Source organism: Anomalospiza imberbis, chromosome 8 (genome assembly GCF_031753505.1).
Source record: "Anomalospiza imberbis isolate Cuckoo-Finch-1a 21T00152 chromosome 8, ASM3175350v1, whole genome shotgun sequence".
In the NCBI taxonomy this organism is placed as follows: domain Eukaryota; kingdom Metazoa; phylum Chordata; class Aves; order Passeriformes; family Viduidae; genus Anomalospiza; species Anomalospiza imberbis.
The window spans coordinates 27,597,827-27,620,903 of NC_089688.1; the positions used below are offsets into that span (position 1 = coordinate 27,597,827).

Here is a 23,077-nt window from a genome sequence, read left to right on the forward strand (position 1 = left end):
GTGGCCTCCAAAACACTGATGGCAGCAGGGAGCTGCAGGAAGAATCTATGCCAGGACATGAAAATGAAGTGGTATATTTGTATAAAGGCTTGCACTGAGGAAGGGAGCCAGAGCAAGGACAGGGCTGAGATAAGATCTGGTCTCTCAGCAAAGCATGGGAGCACCAGTGGGACGAGTCCTGAAGGTGTCACTGACCCTGAGCCACTGCTCTGCTTGATCTTTGCTCTGCAGCCCCAGCACAATGACATCAGCGTTCGTGGGGATGATCTTCAGCTTGTGCTCTTTCTTCCTCACTTGCTTTTCCTTGTGAATGACTGTGCAGCCCAGCAAATTCACGTCGAGCTGGGGGTTGTGGTCTTTGGAGCTCTTGTAGCACTGGGGAAGGAAGACAGGAAGGGGTAAGAGGCAGAGGAGGAACCTTCCTGCTCACTGGCATGAACTCAACCCCACAAGTGACTTGTGCATTAAGTGCACTGAACACAAGAAGGTCCTACAGTTCTAACAAGTCTGTACAGACTACGCACAGGAGATCCCTGTATGTACAGGTACACATACATCTGACTGCATGCATATATGGTCTGAAATACCTTCTAGTGACACAGGATCAAGTATGTGGTTAGCCTCTGCGGTAAGTATCCCTTCTGCTCAACCACCTCAAAAAGTTTCACCAAAAAGTATCCCTAGACATTTTGGGGGATTGGATTTTGGTCACAAATGTGTCCTTGTGCCCACTTCAGTAATCCCATGCCCATGTTCCTTCTAAAAATGGGATAAGATCCCAAAATCTCCAGGACATGGCTTTTGAAGCATTGCTTCTAGAGGTACTTTGTTTTTTGCCAGCTCATTAACATGAGCTGAGGTGCCACTTCCTTCCTCAGCTCATAAAACCACATTGTTTTAGACAGAGAGTAGAGGATCTGCTCACCAGCAACCTGGTGTCCTTGATAACACACAGCTGTTTTGCCCACTGTCCCAGCCACTTCTTCCTCCACAGGAAGGCACAGATGCGGGCATCCTTCATCAGCTCAATGGTGGCCTCTGGGGATGGCCACTGATGGGTTGCTGACTTGCCTTTGCTGCTCTCTTCCTCATCGTAAGATTCGTAGGAACTACTAACAGCTTCACCATCTTCTATAACAAAAGCAAAGCTCTGTCATTAAATCCATTTTTAGAATAATTCTGAGTCAAATGCTTCCCTCAGCCATGCTCACACATGCACAAGCTTCCAGTGCCGGGATGTGTCTTTTGAGGCTCTCCTACAGGAGGATAATTAAAAGGAAAATTACCCTTATATATCCTTTTTTCTTTCTAGCCCAATATGAATCTAATTGCAGTATTTTGTGCCTAATAGCCTCTGTTAGCAAACACTCAAAAGACACTTCCTGGTTGACCACAAATCTGAGAACATTCCCTTAGATATTTCTTGATGTTTGCTGCTTTCCCCCCAAAGATGCTTTTACTACTTTCCATTTCAAGCCAAACACGCACAGTTTTTAAGGCAACAGCAAGCTACAATCAGCCCTTGTCCTCTAAATGCCAGAGTAAAAATGGTATTTGCAAGGCCATGCAGCAAGCAATGATCTATTGTATTTGAGATGTCATTCACTTTCCCTCACTGGTCTAACAGGTCCCTCTCTCTCTACTCAGCATCTAAGGGACAAGCAAGGAGCTTTGAAGTAATACACCGTTGCAGCACCAAAAATTAGTCATAAGTGACAAATGTGAGGAGCAGTAACAACATTTTTTATGTCAATTCTTAAATGGATTGCTATGTTACTAGAATTAGTTGGAATTTTCAATACTCATCTCTAAGGCATTGCAGAATTTTGGAGTTTTCAGCTGATCACTGGTACCAGGCTCATCAAAACCACTGAAAATGTTCTCCCTGACTGCAGTGGGAATTGCAATGCTCTGCTGGCATTTAGAGCTCTAAGTCACAACATAAGCTCAGAGAGCAATATAGTAAGATTGGGGCAACATTTGTGTAGGGTTTGGCATTCTTGTCCTACCAAACAGAATGGAGGAATATTGTTAAGTTTCTCTCACTGGAATTTAATCTAATTTCGATTCTCACCAAATCTTACTATCTACATAAAAACAGCATTATCAGATTGGTGCAAATGAAAAGAAGAAAAGCTGCCAGAAAAGAGAAAGGCATTAGGAGCTTCACTGAAGAATGTTTCAGTTGGGTCTATTTGTTCTTTAAATAAAAGGAACTAAGATGCAGTAACAAAGCTACACTCTTAGCACCCAGTGAAATTTCACTCTACAACCTCCCTCAAGTGATCAAAACTTCACCAATTAAACAAACTTTAAAAAGCAAATAGTCCCTTTCAAAGTCTCTGAATGGAGCACATCTCCATGTCCTCAATGTATTAAACTGTCCATCTTTTATGGGAAAACTTGTATGGGAAACCTCAGTGCATTCTCACTATGCAGACCTTGTCCACAGGCAGAAATTCAGATGGAGTAACAGTGTAGGTATTTCTCAACCCTACAAACACCAAGGAACTGAAACTCTGCACTGCTACAGGACCTTTCCATATACAGCAGCAAGGATGCCTTAGGGAACCTCATTTTCCAAAACTCCCTCTTTTTCCACATGGGCCCTCTGGCCTCTTTTGGAAGTTTCTGGTGTCCCCACCGAAGCAGTAGGTCTCAGGCTGCCACATTACTCCTGAGAAGCCCTGGATGCTGTTCTGTGCATCAACCACAACCCCAAGTGTGGTTCCTCATGAGATGAGCTTTTCCCTGCTTGACGAGCTGCAGCAACTGCTGGCCTGGTGACACTGCTATAGCCCCATGAAGGAAAGGCATTTACCAGGCTGTGCAGCTGGCAAATGGGGACAAGCCTTGCCTGGTGGCTTGTGACAACCCTGAGGTCACAACTAAGGCTCCCTCAGTCCCAAATCGTACAGCTCAGGCATCGGTGGCAGCCACAATCCTGGATGTCTTTATCTAAATCCACCTCTGCTTTCCTGTGGGTCTTCCCAGGAGCTCCCAGGGACCTAAATCCTCAGACCAACTCATATTGCCACTCTGCCTCAGTGGAGCACCTTCAATCATTCACCAAACAGCTACTTGTCAATACAGCCAGCATTACCACCCATCAGCTCCACACCAGTGACAGAACGAGGGGAACAAAAACTAGGGAAGTTCTCTTCACTGTCGTCCTGAGCACAGGGAAAGTCACAAAAAATAATGCTTTGTGCGAAACAGACAGCGAGAGGTAGTTACCCTCCATGCACGTAACAGGCAAATCCAAGGAGAGAGACCTGATAATCTTTGCTAAAACTGAGTTTCTGGGGGGTATTTTTGGGTTGGTTTTTTTTGTTGTTGTTTAGAAAAGGCACTTCAGGTTTGGAAAGCATGCCATACCCATAGTTATTGTGGCATAAATAACGCCCTCAGTAACCTGCAACCCTGGCCTGGGTCCAGCCGCAGCAAGCCTACCAAAAAGACCTGCACAGTCAAAAAGAAAGAGAAAGGGAGACAAAGAGAGAAAGCCACAGATAAGCAAATGCAGAGAACAAGGCCATCAATCCCCTCGGCCAGTGAGGCTGTCCCATTCCTGCATGCCGAGATTTCATAAAGGGACAGCATTTTCAACCCATCCCCTCAAACAGGCAATTCCCTTTCAAACAGAATCATCGACATCGCAATTAAAAGCAGCCAGGGCTGATGAGCTGTTTCAGCCAGAATAATGATTGCTCAGTTGGCAGACACGTCGCCCCTTGCCCGTTTTCACTCCGCTCCCTATCGCACCCTCCAATTATGCAAAGGCTGCTGATAAGGCTTCAGCAGTTTCAGCCCAAGAGGGAAGGGAAGCAGCAGCCTCTGCTGGAGCTGGAAAATGAAAGGCAGAGCATCCCCAATGGAGGGGTGGGAATGCTGCTGATCAAAGATGGACCCCGAGATGCAGCGGACTCACCCCCTTGCTTCATTTTAATTACTTCACCCACGGTTTGTTACAGTGTCTCACAGTCCCCCCTCTGATGGTGCACGAAACCTCTATCTCCTCAGCCCATCTGGAGGCTTGCTTTGATGTCCTTTCTTGGCAGTGCACCCACTTATTTTAGTCATGTTCCTATTTCTGTCTGATTTCACTACACCCATTTGTTTGGGGACACGGGTGTCTTCCAAGGCTCACGCTGTAACACTGTCAGAAAGTATCAGAGAGGGACTTCTCACAAGAGCTTACAGCGACAGGACAAGGGGAAATGGATTCAAGCTGAGAGTGTAGGTTGTGCTTGGATTTCAGGGAAAAATTCTTGACTGCAAACATGATGAGGAACTGGCACAGGTTGTTCAGAGGGGCTGTGGATGCCCCAGCCCTGGATGTGTTCAAGGCAAGGCTGGTTGGAGCTCTGAGCAGCCTGGTCTAGTGCAGGGCATTCCTGTACATGGCAGGGGGGTTGGGATGAGATGATTTTTAAAGTCCCTTCCAACACAGGCCATTCTATGATTCTACGAAAGACCACCAGCAGCTTCTTGGACAGCCACCCCCTCCCCATGCAGCTTGTGGGGAAAGGCACAGAGGGCTTGGGGGTTACTGGGGTCAGGCTTTAGCATCTTTGGCCGGGGCAAAGTCACGCATATCCAGACTGTCCTTTAGCAACAGCTGTCACACCAAGGTCCCAGATAATTTGCTAGCAGTGAGCACCACTGTGTAGGACAGGTACAAATACTACTGACATCTGACAGGGCACAGGGTGGGCAGGGGGAAGGGATGGGGAGCTTGTGCTTGTTGAAACAAAGGGCAGGATAGGGACCTACAGGATGGCCCACATGCTGCAGCCTGATCTCTTGAGGCAAACCAGGGCACCAGCATCACTGCCCAGCTCCCCTCTGCACAGGACACCACACTTCACCTTCTCCTGAGCCCTGCAGCCTCTCCTACCACATACCTGCTGCTCTACATCTCTCCCTGCTCTTCCTTCTGGCTCAGTCCCCAAGGAACCACCTCCAACATGAGGTTGCCGAAGAGCACGGAGATTCTCATGATGCTTCCTTCCTTCCTCCTCACACAAAGCATCCTTTGTAGCACACCAGGAGGTTTGTGTATAGAAGGGATGTGGTGGGGTCTGCAGAGGGGACCACCAGTGGCTGAGCAATCACAGGATGCAAAGGCACCACACACCCCAGTGGTGGGGAATCACTGGAATCCTCTGCCCCATCTCTGCTGCTTTCACAGGCTCCTATCCCCGCTTAAAGCTGTGACAGTGCTCAGTAAAACAGAGCCTGCTGGTGCAACACAGCTGATCACAGCAGCCACAGACAGCCTCCCAGAGCTGCCTCATTTGGACAGTACTCCCATCATTTGTGCTTTTCTCTTTTTGCAGAACTCTGCTCTCTCATTTCCTTGGGCATCTGACTGACCTAGATTTCGGTGGGTAGTGGGTGTATTTGCACCTCAGAGCAGCAGATTACCAAGGAAAAGCAGAGGTGGGAGCTGGGTGTGCACTTACCATTCCTGCCAGCCAAGCCTGTGATCTGAGGGCGAGTCTATGGAGCTGCCTGGATAACACAAGCTGGGTATCCCAGCACATGGATCCATGGCTGTACTCCAGCTAATCCAGCATGTGCCTTTTTATGCCACGGCTCTTAACAATTTATCCACTTTCCCAATGTGCAGCAGGGGGAAAAGAAATCTCCTTTATCTTACATTGCAGGCATGGGGATGAGCCCTCTCCTCAGGCACATGACCCAGAGCCTTTCAGCAAAACACAGGGCAGAGCTGGGGGGGGGCCTCTCCTCTGCACTGAACAGCACCTTTCACCCTGGCCACGATGAGCCTGAACTTCTTCCCACCTGAGCTGGGCACCATCTTCCTGTTCACTGACACAGAGCTTCAAAGCCCAGTAGTTCACACTGGGGCTGGAGAGGACCCAGCTTCTCCCAGATGAAGCTCATATTCAACAGCCAAGGCTTTAGATCCAAATCTGTCACCCTTAACCCTCACTTCTTTGCTTGCCTCGACTCTTGCCACTCAGCTCTGCCCATGCCACACACTCTGCTGCAGCCAAGGCTGATGAGCAGAGATCTGCTTCTGCAGTGAGGTGAGATAATCTATCGAATATGGGCTTAAATGGATTATAAAGCCACGACAAGATCAGCTCTGCTATCAGATCACAGGCAGGCAATCTCTCAGTGAAGTGTGTTCAACAAAAGGATGCAGGAACACATCATAAAAAGTGAGAATGTGGGAGCTCAGCATGCAGCAGCCTCCTCCCAGAGGGGTGGGGAGCCCACAGGGGACAGGCAAGGGTGGCACATGGCTGGGGGTGCTGTCCCAGGCGGTGAGTGGGCGTGTGCAAGGGAACACACACGCTTTCCCCTCACACGAAGCGTGGCTTTCTGCTCAAGTGTGCAGATGGTTAAACTGCCACAAGAGACAGAGCTGAATAAAGAGCCAATTATAAAAATGGTTATCACTCCTAACAGACCAGCAGAGCCATGGATTTTGAGCCCCAAGGGGACAATTAGAGTGCTAGGACACGAATGCAAGCCACCACAGCTTCACCACTCAGTCCTGAATAGAAACTTGTGTTTGACTGCAGTCTATCTGCCAGAAAACCACCAAAACAAAGAGGACCCACAATGGTTTCTAACATTTTACACTGATGCTATATTGACCCATGCATATTACAAACTTCTACAGGAAAGTTAAAAATTGGAGCAATTCAGTAGTCTTTGCTTTCCAGCTAGCATTAGGTCTGTAATATAAAGTGTGATGAGCAGAAGAAAACAAATTTGTCCCAAAAGCTGTATGAAATATCTGTGCTTTCATTTACTGATTCTCATAAATCTCAACTTCTCCATCTCCCCCATGAACCCCCTCCCAAGGGTTAGCTGAGATATACCATTTACAGAGATGTCATAGGGCTCAGCCTCTTCATAATATCCCTCTGGGGATTCAATCTTGGGGACTGGTGGTTGTTTTGTTTCCAGAATCTGCAGAATAAACACATAAGAGAAACATGATTTAAGATAAAAACAGATCCATCAAAACAACGGGACATCCTTTCCCCCTTTTTCTTAGCATTCAAGCACATCGCAGTGGATGAAATCTTTTAGATGTGGTACAGTTAGCTCAAATATAAATTGAAATTACTGTATAATTGCATCATAAATGTTACTTTCTTTCATGTTGCTGAAAGCCTTGGGAAGATCAACTCAATAGCAGCAATTGCAAGCCATCAGCTTTACCCTGAACTGAGATTTCTGCCTACTGCACTGACCCCCCCCTGAACTGCCCATGGTAACTGGGGATGGTTCTCTGTGCTATGGATTATCTTAGCAGGGAACCGGAAGGGAGGACAATTGGTGCAACCCTGGCTTTACACTGAAAACATAACCTGAGCAGTGTCTGGTTGTGTCTCCAAGTCTCTGACTGACAGAAACTAACAAATAAAAATCTCTGCTTTAGTAACTATATTGGGAATATTTAATTGTGCTCTTAACAAAGAATGAAGGAAATGGATAAACAACACCAATGGAAAATAAGCCTTTGAAAAGAGTCCAAGTGCTGGAAAATCCCTGTGTTGCCTGCCAAACCCCTCCCTAAACACAAGCAAGGGCTGGCAAGAAAAACATGCCTTGATTCTTTAGAAATATCAATACATGAGGGGGAAAAAAAAGTGAAGAAATGAACTTTTTATTTTTCAGGTGATTCACAGAGTTGTTGGACATGATACAGCAGAGCAGCAGCACAAACAGATCAGTAGGATGAGCACAGAGCTTATGTTCTTCCCAGATACCTGGCACCCCATCTCCCACCCTGACCTGACAGTAGCATTTCCCAGCTCCCCAGTGAGGTGTCCCTGCTCCTTTGGAGGTCAAACCACCCCCAGCTATCTGACGCCAGGATGCTCTGTCTTGCCATGCTTCAGCTGACCTGACTGAGGCTGTGCAAACCCTGCCAGGATGCCCAGGGTTATAGCCCCACTCCCCCCAGGAGGAGGGGCACAAAAGCAGGTCTCTTTGCAGAGACAGCAGTGTTGAAGGTCACAAACTGTGCACTGTGCCAGCCCACGATTGCCCCCTGGGTAAGAGGGGCCAGTTGTGCACCAGCATTGCAGAGCAGTGCTCTCTAAGGCAAGCCCAGCCCGCTGCAGGTCATGCCCACATCATCAAATGCAGGTGCAAAGCTGCCCATCCTGCCCCGGATGTTTCCACCAGCAGCTACTGGAAGCTTTGAAGGAAGAGATTTTCTGGCCAACAGCTGCCCACAAAGGGAAGCTGTTGGGCCTGTGGGAGCGAGGAGCCCTGACCACACCAAAGTCACATCTGCTCCCACCTGGGCCAGCTGCCTGTGGCTCTGCCAACCTCCCAAACTTCTCCAGTGTTAAAACTCCTTACGTGGATCTGCCAGATGCTGTGAGCAGACTGAACTTTCTTTCCAGAGATACGTAGAATACTGCTGGAAAACACTTGCCCTCCAAACACTTAAAAGGTTTAGGAACTTCTTGTCCTAATGTGTTGCATTAAAGAAACAAAATCAAACCCAGTCACTCCAGGGCTTTACTTAATCCCTTCCCTGGCTAGGAAATGTGTCTGTAATTGCCATCTGTGGTGGCCTCCTGCGTGTAGCCAGCTCACTTGGTGCTGTGACCATAAAGAAATTGCCTACACAAAGAAATGCTGTGGGTTTTTTTAACACCATCCCACAACTGTCAGGGAAGGGGCTGCTCTGTTTTGTTTCCTACAGACAGTGAAAGCCTACAGGGTGCACCTTGGCTGACCAGAAGGTATTTGTTTTGTCTCCTCTTTCCTAGGGGTGTGGAGTGGTTTACTCTCTAGCTTAAGTCAAAGGCTATATATTTTGTTATTTAACCACGCTGGCCCTTGCAGAACATTTGCCTGTTGCTTTATGGCACAATGAGTATGTAAATATGACCACCTTGTGCATTTGCATCCATCCCACAGGACCTTCCCTGTGGGTGGCTGCGGGAAGAGACAGAGCTGCCAGGGCTGCAGCACAGGAGAGGTCACCAAGGCAGAACTCATTGTTTAAAGGTTGTTTTGGGACAAATCCAAAGGAATCAGTGGGATCCAAGTGGGCCACCCCTGTTGGGTTGCCCAGTGACTGCTGGTGCCTGTGGGTGCCAGGGACACTCTGCTGTGCAGAGCTTTATCACCGTATTTCTTCCGTGCCTCAAAAGGCAAGTGTAGAGCAACACCACAGGATGCCTGTCACTAAACCACAGAAAAATCTGCAGAGCAAAACCAGATTAATCTGAATTCCTCTCTTAACCTCTCAGTTTCTGTGCAAGGAGCTGTGTTCCACTCTCCACTGCCCAGGTGGCTGTGGCTCCTGCCTGCACTGGGAGCTGCAAATGCAGACAGGGAAGATCCATTCCCCCCAACAGCAATTCCCACTCACTAAAGCTCTCTTCAGCCCCATTCCCTGAAGGACACGGAGATATCTTTGTTGCTAAAGCTCACTGACACTCAGATGTTCACAGTGAGGAGGTACTTGACTGCTGCATCCAAAAGAGGCTAACTCCTGGGGTAAGCAGCTGGGAGAAGGTAATTCCCAGCACAAGTCTGAGAGAAGACAGGTGCCCTTCTCAGCTAATCTAAGACTATGTTTTCCTAATTCCCTCATTTAATTTCCTGATTGCCCAGTCAGAAAGCTGGGCTGCACCATGCTTAAGAGAAATGCCTTGGGGACACCTGGCTGCTGCTTCCCCAGTGGTGCCTTCATTCCACCTCCTGCCCACTGTGAAATACAGAGCTAAACAGAGATTTCTGCTCTGGCCACTGCTCCCAGGCACTCCAGCTCCAGCCATCTGCGTGGGCAGAGCCCTCTGGGGCTGGAGCAGCTCCCAGCAGGCAATCATGCTGCATCCAAGGGTTTGTCAGCTGCATCCCATCCTACCCCTTGTTTTCCCAGCTCCTCCAGCTAATTTCAGCTAGCCACACAGATCCCTGGGCAAAAGTCCTGGGGCCTCACCCTGCATCCTCCCTCCTGAGAAAAGAACAGATCCTCCTTCGTGGTTCATGATGCACCACCCCATCCTCCTCCATGCCTCCTCCTCCTGCTCCCCATGCATGCTCCCTGCCCTCCTTTCCTTTCACATCCTGAAATCCCAGCTAACAGCAATTCCCACATTGCACTAACCACTGAACAGCAACATTCAGGGTCTTGAGGATGACCTGTGTCTAGGACAGCTGGGCTGGCTCCTGGCACAGAGACAACATCCCACTGAGAGCTGATGGTGTTTAACTGGCTTAGGGCTGCCCTACAGAAAAACCTACAGAGCCAGCAACTCCTCCTCATAGACCTGTGGGCTGCACAACCAGGACAACACCAGCACCCAGTGCACAGACAACACCAGGTGCTCCAGCTGTGAGCAAACCTCTGGCAATGGCCAACCTGAGAAAGGCTGTGGCAGCAAGGGAGGTCCTGGTACTGCCCAGGGACCTTCCCACCCTTCCCACCACCCTGCAGCTGAGAGATTCCTGGCTTATCTAAGATCATGTCAGCAGCCCAGGCACAGCTGATTTACAACCCAGGAGAGATTTCCAGAGCAACAGCTGAGAGTCATCACCACCTCTGTTTCTTTGAAAACCTCTCTTCTCCTCCCTTGAGCCTGGCGTGCCATGCAATGGGTGTGGGTCTCCCTGGCAGGGAGCACAGCCCAATTTGCACACTCACAGGGAGCTCCCACAGCTGCCTGCTCCACTTGTGCACAAGCTTTGGGAACCACAGGCGTTCCTGGGTTCAGCCACCCCAGGCCACCATCCAGCTTCACCAACCACATACTGGCCCACAGTCTTTGTAAACATGAAACATGCAGCTGGAAATGCCTAATCCAATGTTTTGTTATTATTTTTAAAATAAAGCTCACCGGGACTCTTGGCCTCACTAACAGACACAGGCAGAGGTGTTTCCACCCAACCATGCTGCACAGGACCTGACAACAGTGGAGCCTCAAGGGGTTCAGAGCCCCAGGCTGAGGCAGTGAAAAGCAAAGGCTGTGAAAAACTTACCTTTGGAGGGGGGAGGTCTGGCAGGCTCTTCTGAGGAGGTGACAAATGCAGTCCTGAGTCTCCATTAGTCAGGGAGTTACTCTGATCCAGCACTGCAAAGCAGAAACAATTACACAGACGACATGTGGCATCTCCCAGCAGAGCACTTGCTACCCTGGGCTGTGCTGGAGCAGCAGGATGCTATTTCAGTGGGGAGCAGAGTGACAATTACAGGCAGGGCTATAGGGCCACCATGTCATTTCAGGCCATAGCCAGGAACATGGCATCAGGAGACCCAGAAAGAGCTGACCTCTGGTTTTAGGGCATGTTTTTCCTTCGGGAGGGAAAACTCTGAAGGCCAGACCCACTGCTGAGACTTTAAAGGGTCTTGAGAAGCAGCATGGGCAGACACACAGTGTCTGGAAACCCATGGCAGTTTAGTCCTTGCTAGCTCTGATCCCTGCGAACAGACAGGTTGGTGACTGCTCCTCTGCTACCTTTCCCACAAAAGTGGGGCTAGCACCACCCTGCTCCCAGGGCAAACTGCAAAGGTGGCTGCTCAGCTAAGTTCACAGTGGCTTATCAAGGCCAGCCCTGATCAGCAGTGTGATCACTGCTCAAGGGAGGGCTGCTCTTGAAGAAGCCCAGGCCAAACGTGTACGGGCATGTAGCAGCAGAACTGCTCCAGGTGGTCCATGTCTGCCTCTGGAAAGTCAGATTTTCCAAGCAGCTAAATGCAGAGTGATTTAGTATCTGGAGGGTACATTGAAGGCTCAGAAAACTAGTGTTCAGTCCTCCTTCTCCGACCACAGAACTCCTGGGTGGCCTCAGTGAGTGCCCAAATCCCATGACCTCTGAGATAGTGCAATGATGGATATACCCCTTCCTTCTCCAGCTCCACACGCCAGCATCACAGACAAATCACAGACTGTTTCCTCACTGGGGTGGGAGGGAAGGAATATTTTTCCCTAGACAAGCATTAACATGTTGCAGGTGTCTTCTGATAAAGATGCCTCTCTAAAATCTGCAGTTTGAAGAGGATTTAGAAGAAGGAAGGAAAAAGAAAAACCATACAAAGTCTTACTGAAACTCACATCTGTACTAACTGTTACTTATCTGTGCTCTCTGTTCCTTGTAAAAGTGAATGTCACCTGGCATTGGGCAAAGAGGATCACAGTGGCCACACCAGGAGCCCTTCACAACAGTCCCACCTCCCAGGCTCCTGGCCCTTTGTGCTGACTTCCAGAAGGAGATGGCATTTGGCTCACTGAAGAGCCCTGTGGACTTGCAGGGCAGAGACTTGCTGCATCTCTCAGGTAAATGAGGTCCAGTAAATGATGGTGCCTTCATCACCCTGTGCAGGGGATTCAGTTACTGGGCCACAGGAAGGCATCTCAAAAGCAGTGTCTGTTCTGCTTAAATCCTTACTACTGGAATTGCAAGTAGATACGAGGAGCAGGGAAATACATTTTTGTGCAGAAATTGCATATTTTAAAGTTTGGAGGGGAGACTTTTGGAGCTGATGGACTTTGGAAAACATTTCACCCTGTGCTGCTGGAGCTTGCTGGAGCACAGCTGTTGTGAGGAAGAAGCTCTGCAGAGCACAAGAGGTCCTGTCAGCTCAGGCACAGAAGTGTGGTCCCCAATCCCATTCCAGGCATGGAATTGCAGTAGATAAAAGGAACAGAGGGAGTTGCATCATCACTGGAAGATCAGTATCACACCAGTGGGCACTTGGGCCCCCTCCAGCTATACCTGAACCTGCAGGCACCTCTCCATCCAGTTCAGAGGCAGGATCAGGGCTCTACACCCAGCTGCAGCTGTGGCTAAGACCCCACACACATGTCTCACTGACTTCAGTATTTCCAAATAACTCAGAAGTTTTACTTGGAATAGGGAAGTTGTTGAAAACAGAAAGAGAAGTGCCAGGTCTTGCAGGGAGTGACTGAGTGGGCAGGGTCATGGCTTTGATAGGGAAAAGTCTGAAATAAAATAACCACCTCTAAAAATAAATTGTCTGAAGTTTTCCCTGTGTTTGAGCATGGTGGATCAGTGCTTTGCTTTATCCACCCAAATGAGAACTTATATAAAGAGATGCTTCTGTTGCTGCTCAGCTGCTGGGAGGCTGTGTGATCCTATTATAGAGCTTTACAGCATCACCCAGAGGGCTCTGTCTGGAGGTCACACTGGGGCTGCACGTGTAATCTGGGAGGACATCCTGTCTTCAGAGGCATTTGAAGTTAGCCCAAGTTTGGCTGCAGGTAGTTTAAAGAACAAACAAAAAAAATAAACAAAAAACCCCACCACAAAGAAATAAAACCAAACCAAACAACTGTGGAAGTGGAACAATCCCAACTTTTGCAGGACTAGCACATCAGCGGCAGGCTGCACTGATGAGCCCTTGTCTCTTCCCTCTGCATTGGAAACTCTGGGGTAGGATCAGCCCCTGACTAGGTGTGCATTTAAAAAATGTGTGTCACTAATACTCTCAGTCCATGCAATTATCAGCAACCTCTTTCACAGTGAACTTCAAAGAGGAAGAACATTTTTAGACAATTATGTTCTTTGCCATGTTACAAATTCAAAACCTGGGAAAATTAAATTTGAAATGAGTATTTCACCTAGGTCTGATTTCTTTTACTCTGCAGAAGTCTCACATCCCTGGGAGATGAAGGTGCTCTGCCCCTGCAGGTGGTGAGGGCCGAGCCCTGCAAACGCACCTCGCAAGGCTGTGACAACACAGACCCTCTGGGACAGAGCAGAGCAACACAGCAAACAAGAAATACACTTTCAAGGTCTCAAAGATGCAAAAAGTGACTTGCTTTGTGGCCAAAGAAAGCATGAAGGCTTCCTTGAATATTTCAGGCACTGGAGCTTCAAGCCTTAGAAGGCAACATTTTTATCCCAAAATAAAGACCTCCAAAGTGCTACTTCCAGGAATAACCTCACAGTGTTGGCAAGGACCACTATTTCCAAGGGAATGTTATGAAAATGGCCCTTCCACAACCAGCAGCTGCTCCAGCCCTCAGAGCTGCCAGAGCAAGGCTCTAACCTTCTGTGCCTTCATCATCCCATGAGACACGATGAAACCATTAATCTTCAGCTCCCTACCTTTGTCTTGTTTCTCTTGGTCACACTGCTGTTTATGGACTGTCACTTTGTTCATATAAATATACTCCTCATCACCACCTGCAAACAAAAGGAAAAGTGAACTCTTTACCCACACGCTGCTTTCCCACTGCTAAATTTTTCCACAAAGGCAGATGTAAGAAATGTATCTGCTGAGCACATTTGGAGAGAGCACGTTGGTTGAGGCAATGTGCAGGAAAAAACCCCAAGCAATAATAAAAAGCATAAAAATTAAGTGCTTTATGGTCAGGAAATTCCGTAAGTTAAAATTTCTACTTAAACATTAACTTGGCCAAATAGTACATCCTGTGTATCTTACAAAGTGGATTAAATAAACTTAAGGTTTAATAAGGAAAACAGAAAGGATCTGGAATCTTGGGAACCCTTTGCTTGTAAAGCTGGACACATAACTATAGTAATTTTACATAAACAATTAGAGGCCACTGCAAAAATAAACTCAGTTTCATTTTCTCCTAATTTTCATGTCTCCTATTCCCACAAGCCACCAGGAGAATGTTGCTTCAAGAACCCATAGCAATTCCCATGACAGCCCACCACCCCATCCTTGGTCTTCCTCATCTGTACCACTGGACTTGGTGTAGACTTTCAGGAGGTCAGAGAGGAAGCTCTTCTTCACCACAGCAGTACTGCTCAAGTTCTCCTTGTCCAGTATCCTCAGAAAATCTTCAAGTTCTGTGAGCAGCTGCTCAAGAGCTACAAGAGAAACAGAGACAACTTTTGGCAAAGCAGCTGGGTGGTGTGTCAAAAGAGGACATATGTTAATTCCATGATTTCCAAAATCCTTTGCTTTTTCTTCCCAGGAATAGTTAATATTTAATTTTCCAGCTTGAACTCTGCCTCTAGCTTTGGAAAGAAAGTGAGTCTCAAACCAAAAAATCTCCAACTTCGCTTAGTCTGTTCACACATCAGTGAAATCCCATGTAAATACCTATTCTTCTTCCAATAGGACTTCTTGCTCAAGCAAAGACAACCAGAAGAGATTTTGAGCATTAGGGCTGAGATTACAAGAAAGCAGCTTGCAAGGTCTTTAAACATGAACCTTGAGTCCCGGCAAATATCATTCAAACCTCATTTGGCTTGGGACCTACCAAAAATCCTACTTTTTGCTTCCTCTTTCTAAGCCTCCTCCTTATCTTGGAGAGATGGGGCCCTGGCAATCTGGTGTAGCAGGAGGTGTCCTTGCCCATGGTAAGGAAGTTGGAACTAGATGGTCTCTAAGGTCCCCTCCAGCATAAACCACTCAACAATTTTATGTTTCATTCTACCATTATTTCTCTGTCTGCATTAATTTGAAATTGTTTATGTGTGTATTCCAAAAAGAAAAGAAAAAGAATCTCCACCTCCACACATACATAAATCACAATCCAGTAACTTCTCAAGCCACCTTGCTTGGGCAGTGACCACAGACCCACTGTTTCCCGTGAAGCTGAAGACACAAGACTCAGCAGCATCTCTCAGCACCTCAGGAAGCCCTGCTGTAGCCAAGACATCCCTGCACACCCAAAGCAAGCAGCTGGGACATGGCACTGCCCAGCTGAGCCAGGCTAATGGGTTTGTTTTCCTCCTGAGGAGGTGCTGCACAGCCCTGCCACCAACAAATCACTGCTCTGACAGGGCTCACGTTGAAGCAACAGACTCTTAATTGCTTGCTTTTGTTCACACCAGAGTTTATCATGGGCTAATTACCAGCAGGGGCAGGAGGAGGAAATAACAGAGTATTATGTGGAGAGAGGAAACGCCACACAAGAATGACAGTGTGTGGGAAAAACATGCCAAACCCAGCTGGGACTGCTCCTCCCCTTTGGAGGCTCCCCTGCTGCCCCTCTCCATCGCTCCTGGTGCTGAGGATCTGCAAAGATGGGCAGAGAAGCTTGGCTTTGCCACCACCACCCTGCAAGCCAGGCAGTGACTCCTGAGCACTTAACCAGGGAACTTCGGGATAACTTGAGTGGGGCAACGCTCCCTTCCCTTTACTGACAGCATTTACACTGGTGATCCCATGGAACCCCTGTGACAGCATTCCCACACTGGTGATCCCACTGAACCCCTGTGACAGCATTCCCACACTGGTGATCCCACGGAACCCCTGTGACAGCATTCCCACACTGGTGATCCCACGGAACCCCTGTGACAGCATTTACACTGGTGATCCCACGGAACCCCTGTGACAGCATTCCCACACTGGTGATCCCATGGAACCCCTGTGACAGCATTCCCACACTGGTGATCCCATGGAACCCCTGTGACAGCATTCCCACACTGGTGATCCCATGGAACCCCTGTGACAGCATTCCCACACTGGTGATCCCACGGAACCCCTGTGACAGCATTCCCACACTGGTGATCCCACGGAACCCCTGTGACAGCATTTACACTGGTGATCCCACGGAACCCCTGTGACAGCATTTACACTGGTGATCCCACGGAACCCCTGTGACAGCATTCCCACACTGGTGATCCCACGGAACCCCTGTGACAGCATTCCCACACTGGTGATCCCACTGAACCCCTGTGACAGCATTTACACTGGTGATCCCACGGAACCCTTGTGACAGCATTCCCACACTGGTGATCCCACGGAACCCCTGTGACAGCATTCCCACACTGGTGATCCCATGGAACCCCTGTGACAGCATTCCCACACTGGTGATCCCACTGAACCCCTGTGACAGCATTCCCACACTGGCGATCCCATGGAACCCCTGTGAGTCGCAGTTCACGCCTATGAACTAGGAAAGTGTTAACACTTTGGATTCATAATACAAAGCATCTGAGCAGTTCTAGTTAAAGAGCTACCCCATTTAAGGTCACAAAGAACACTTTTTTAAAGGCAGGAGAAAGCCATCACCTTCCTACTCACCTATCTTTAGCCACCAGGCAACCTTCCTGGGGTAAATACATGTTAGAAGATTGATAAATAAATTACACTGTAAAGGTTTATGTTGCTAGCCATTCATTGAAAAAACTTGCTACTGCTCTCAAACTGAATCTTCACCAGACTAACTGTAAAACAACCTAATGACTCCAGATCAATCAATAACAGCTCCAGAGGAACCAACCGACTTGCAGTTATTCACACTTCATTCTATACCCTCTACACCAAATTAATTCTCTTCTGGTCTGATTTAGGACCAGCAGGGAATGGAAAACACCTGCATCATGCTGTGTTAACTCAAAGGTCTTTGCTAGCTTCTATTTTGCCCAGAGAAAACAAGAATTACCTCCAGAAACAGAAGCTTTTTTTTTTTTTTTCCCTAAGCTGCAAGGAAACAGGTAGCATTTGCTGATAACCCTACTGGATGCCAATAAGCAACAAATGGTGTCAAGCCTGTTCACAACTGGCTTCTCTAAAGCTTCAGGGACCCTGTTTCTTCCAAGTTCAAGGGAATCCCCCATGGTAAATCACAGCCTTGCTATACTCATCTGCTTCAGTGGTCCACTTCAGAAAATTCAAATTGAGGTCAGGTCCTGCTGGCCAGGCCAGCTGCATAGGACAGGGATTTGTCAGGGATGATACCAGAAAAAACAGCACCAAGGACACCTAACCTTAATCTGAAGCTTCAGAAGCAGCTGCCCACGTGGATGTCACAACAGCGGGTTTGCAGGGAAGGGGGTACAATTCCCATTCCCTCCTCCACCCCCAGACTGCAGAAAATGACTTTATTCTTCTCCCAGGCATCCACAGCTAGCACACACACAGGGCTGAGCCCTTATGAATAGCAGAGCCCATACAGTAGGTTACATTTTCCAACCCACCAAAGCTGAACTCAGGCTTCCAGTGACTCAAAGCAGCTCATTTAGGATGTGATCCTGGGGCCACAGAGGTCAGTGGAAAGATTCTGTCAGACCTCAATGGATTCAGGCTTCAGGGACTCAAGAGAGGTTAATTTTGTTCTTCTTCTGCAAGAAGCAGTATATAAACCATCTGCACCTATGCAAGTATCTCTCTGACCTCAGCTAACATTCCCAATCCAAACCTGATACCTGCAAAAAAACAACTCCACTGACCATTCATTCTCTCCTAGCAGAGGGAGAACAAGCCAATATTTATCAGAGACTGATGAGTGTGAGAAGTAAAAATGCAAAGAGGGTCTGTAAGATCCTCTGTGCAAGCCACAATCACAGCAGGTCCCAGCAGTAAAAACAATTGAGAGCCCTTGTACATTAAACCATCTCAGGATTCCGAGTGCTGGAAGTCACTGCTTAATCTCAGCTAAAGAGCTATCATGCTGTGCTGGTGATGTATGGAACATGCTCGTGGTAAAACCAGGTTGGTGGCTTTGCAAAGCAGCCTGAAACAAATGGTTCTCCCTCCAAGCTGCATGGTTGTGCTTTCCTTATGTTAGCAGTTTAGAAATGAAAGCACATAAAGAGGTGGTTCCTGCTCTTCAGGGCAAGAGTAACAGATCCAAGGAACATATTTGCAAAATGGTATGGCTGTGAGCAGCAGGATGAGAGATCAGAAGTAGACAGAAGCCTAAGGCAGAGAAATTCTCAGATGCTTTTCTGAAACTTTTTCCCATTGCTATATTGCTCTTCTCAACTCTTACAGCACTTCTTTGTGACTTAAAGTAATATTTCTGCCACCTCAAAGAGCTTCATAGATCTTACAAAAAGTCAGCCCCCTTCACAGAAAACAGGGATTACCTCTAAGGTTTAGATTGTCAGAAAAATGATGAGACTTGGCCAAGGTCACTGTGAATACCTGCACTGAATCTGGTGCCCCTCAAGCACCACGATATGACCTACTTCAGTTCCCTACAAAGCATGGCCACAGACCTGGGGCACTATTAGAAATCACAGCACAGCTCATGTCATGTTCTTCTCCATGGCAACAGACACCAATAACTGGATAAAACCTGTAGGAATTTCTCAACACATGATGGAGAGAGGCATAGGAGCATCAGAGTCAATGGGAAACTCGAGCGATTTGCATCTGCAGTGAGTGGATGATCATCACTGAAAGGACGGTACTTTGAAATATATAGAAATTTCACATCTTTACTGATGTAATTCAGGGTGGGGGCTACAGGCAGAATTACCAGTTCCTTCTTGCATGCACTTAACTGGATGATGAGATATGTTCTCCCTTCTTTTACTCCAAGACAATGCAACCCATTTTACAGGAACTCCTGCCCCACCACAGGCTCTCTCAATTTGAAGGCTGCAACTCTGGTCGCAGAAATAACCAAAGAGATGCTTTAAACACAACTGATCTCTTCAACAGCAATTCAGTGGCAACAGGACAGCACTGAAAAGGGCTTCTTTTGGCAGGAGTCTGTGCCTTTCTTTGCAGACTGAAAGTCTCTTGCATTGCAGCACTGTCTATCCTAGCTCATGAGAAGCTAGAGCCAAAAATGAAACAGCTTGCAAAGCCCTCATTGAGGAAGCACATTCCTGGCAAAAGAGCTGCCAATTTTGCCTGACACCAAGGTCACTGAAAGGTAAATGACCATTAAACTAGATTATAAAAGCCATTCCTACCAATAACCACTGAACTCTGTCATTGTGCTACAATAACAACCCACATCTACATCTAATTACTTCATGTCTTGGCCTTATGAGGAAATGGGAAGACAGGCTCTGAATGAACTTTCATTCAAGTGTTTCAGTAACCACTGGGCAGGATTGTATTAGACCTTTTAATCTAAATTCAATTACTTATTTTATCAAGGTAGAGGGGCCCCAGCCACCGGACAAAGAACTGTAATGGGATATATACTAAAAGACAAACTCTTTCCTCTGCTGAGATGAGAGGTGAAAGATAAGGAGTATCATTTGCTAACAGGAAACTAAGGCATTGGGAGATTAAGTGATTTGTCCAAGGATATGGGCATATTCTTCAGCAGATCAGGAATATAAACTAGCTTTCCCACATCTCAGCCTGGGGATTGTGTTTCCAACCCCCCCCCCCCCATCCATGGATCCCAAAGTGCTGAGATATATTCCATCCTTCTGCCCAAAGCAGAGTCTGGGTTTAGTACTTTTGGCTTCACCTTTTCCTCCTAGAAGGAGCTGGGCTAAGCTGCAAACAAACAACTCCATTCAGGCACCAAGTAAATACCTGCAGTCTGTGTCATGCCAAGCTTCCTGCTTCAAAAATCTTGGAAACTCCAGAGACAGTAGAACTGGTAGTAGCATTGTGAACCATGAAAAAGCCAGCCCCCAGGAGCAGAGGGGTTCCTGAGGAGGAGGAACATGATGTACCTTGAGGTACCTGCCCACAGCCAGCCTCCCCAGACTGCCTCCATCATGCACTACGTCCCATGGCAACCTTTCAGCTCCCGTTTCCCACTGACCAGCCCTGGCTGGCAGCACTGGGATTCCCCAGGGGCTGCTTTGGCAGACAGCAGTTCCTTTCTAGCCCTGCTTTCTTTTTTTCTTTGCTGCATAAAATGAATAGGGCAGCTGAGGAGTGTGCAGAGAGGACAGGCAGGCACAGAGGCAGCATTCAGGTTGCTGAATAGCAAGTGCTGTCAGAAGAGCAGAAGGGCCCAGCCCAGGCCTCCTTGGCTAATTTGGAGTCTTACAGTAACAGTTGGGCTTTGCAGGAGGAAAAAGTCACCCACGGTTACAGCTGGAGAAGGCCATTCTCCCCAGCTGTGAGGAAAGGCAGATGTGTGGATGGTGACAGCTGTAACAGCTGGATGACCCCTACACTAGGCCACCTTCCAAAACAGCAAAGCAGATCCTTCCTCAGACAAACCAACCCTCCTCACCCTGCCGGCTGCAGGGTCGTGTAGGGGAGCAGTGAAGAAAAGGGAACAGCACTGCTTTGGCTCCTCTGCAGTGGATGCAGCTCCTCTGCCCTGCTCCAGATGCTGCTGGCTTTGGCAATGCAATGCAGGGAAGGACAGGTGGCAGATCCATCCAAATACACTGAGAAGCAGCAACATCCCTGCTGAATCCCAGAAAGCTGCTCCTCTAGAAAGCATCCCCTTCCCACTGAAACCCCATCAGCATTCACCCAGGGTGATGAGCAGAATAAACCAGGTGTGTACAGACTAAGGCACTCAGACTGAGAGAGACCAGGTTTACCACCTTGGTTTTGACCATCAGAAACAATTATTTACTTCTCACACTTGTGCCTGTAATGACTGGCTAGCCTTCCATCTTCTTGCTTTTCATGGGAAGAGAATAAAAAGCCCAGCTCACTATTGTCCAGTTGAAAAGGGTTTTTTTACCCATAGAAAAATAATTATGATTATATAAATAATTGTAAAAAAAAAGAAATCTCCCCACAGCAAAATGAGAAGTGCTGTGTTTTTCAAAGGAAAATCCACAAAAACCTCCTCTAAGCTTCTGGCAAAAAATGAACTTTCTTATTGGAGAATCGCTGCCAGATTAAACAAAACAAAAGGCAAAATTCATAATCCTGAGACAACCTAAAATCCCTCAAAATAAGAAAACTGTAAAACTGGAGAACTCCTATCAGAATATTCCTAATAAGCCAGACACTTGTCAGACAGTTATGACCATCATCACAAAGCCGTCTGATTTTTAGACACAATGAGTGCTCACAGGGAAGAAATGAAGAAAAAAACCCACCCAGACTGTTCTATTAATGTACCTAAAATCCAGCACCGCTTGGATTCACACTCTCCTTGGGAGCACTAGGCTGGTCTTTGTTGCAAAGTATGATTCATGGAAGGACAGAGGCAAACAATGTGTTTGGCTGGCTGTGGGCTGTGAACTGCACAGATGAACCCAAGCAGCTCTGCGTGGGCTGCTCTGGAAGTTCGAACAAGACTCGTATTGAGAAGTGGCAGCTCTAACCCAGGAACTCTGAACTTTAACAAAACGGCAGCAGAAAATGCACACAAAGCTTTTTTCAGTTAGCTGAGCAAACAACAGACTCCTCTTCCCTCCACTGGAAGGTGGGAAACAGCATCCAAGAAAAATTAAGAAAAAAAAAAGGAAGAGAGAAGAGAAGCAAAACATGAAAATTACAGTGTCACACTGAGATTTTACTGAGCACTCTTGCATTTTAGTGCCATATTGCTCTATTATATCATAGAAGAGCTTGGGCTGGAAGTAACCTTAAAGATCATCTGGTATGCAATGGAGGGTGTATGTCTGACACTTCACAGGCAACACAGTGATGTGTTTCTTTGCAAAGGGTCTCAGCCTTTCCATGACAGAGCAACTGGTGAGTCACTGGAGGTCCCCCACTGCCAAACAAATTTGTTGGATGACATCCAAGAGATGCTGGCACCTCTTCCTTTGGAGCAGGCCATATTAGCAGACTGCCCATCAAACAAACCCACGAGATGCCCAAAGCTGTACTGGGCTACAAACTGCAGGCCTGTGCTCAGGTGCTCAGTAATGCTCGTAGCTTCAGCAGATGGGAACATACCACAAAGTGCCATGGAAAACCATGCTGGGACCTGGGGTGGATCAGACAAGTGCCACATCCTCACATCCTCACTGTGCAGAGCATCCAGGTCGCATTCAAGTTGTGCAACACAGTAACTCTTGCTGGGACAGAACCCAGCTAGGAAAACAGAAAGAAAGCAACTAAAGAAACATCAGCGCAGTAGTCAAGAGAGTAAGTAACAATCCATCCAAATTAAGATGTCAACTAAAAAAAGTTGGACCAAGTCAGGTAGAGCAGGACATTAAAAACAACACTGTTTTTAAGGTAAATATCCTCAAGAGCGAGGCCTGGTGGGCTCCTTTCCCAGTGGGGAGAAAAACAATCCCAACAACTTTTACAAAGCAGAAATCACGTTTGCTGCCAAGCCCCAGAGCTGAATCCTAGAGTGGCATGACAGAGACACACACCATTTCCACTGAAGCTGCTTCCACTGATTCCCTTCTGTCCCCACAAGCTTGCCTGCTGCTTTTCTCCCTTACTCCTTCAGCTTCCAGCTAAGATTGGTGGTTGGCTAGTCTGGTTTTTCTCTGCCGTGTGAAGGGTTGCCCTCTTCTCTGTCACTCAATGGGGCTG

The 23,077-nt window shown here is 47.5% G+C and overlaps 1 protein-coding gene across 12 annotated transcripts in view; it reads right to left on the bottom strand.

Annotated features, from left to right (window-relative positions):
* Nucleotides 1–23,077, bottom strand: part of AFAP1L2 (actin filament associated protein 1 like 2) — a 64,313-nt gene that overhangs the window by 8,641 nt on the left and 32,595 nt on the right. For 5 of the 12 annotated variants that reach the window (XM_068198123.1, XM_068198122.1, XM_068198128.1 and 2 more), the window contains 7 exons: nt 14,692–14,820; nt 14,089–14,166; nt 10,999–11,090; nt 6,864–6,954; nt 3,379–3,462; nt 926–1,131; nt 196–375 (listed from right to left, as the gene is read on the bottom strand). In XM_068198123.1, the coding sequence (XP_068054224.1) occupies nt 196–375; nt 926–1,131; nt 3,379–3,462; nt 6,864–6,954; nt 10,999–11,090; nt 14,089–14,166; nt 14,692–14,820 (860 nt within the window). The other 7 variants (XM_068198121.1, XM_068198124.1, XM_068198127.1 and 4 more) reach the window with 7 other exon arrangements.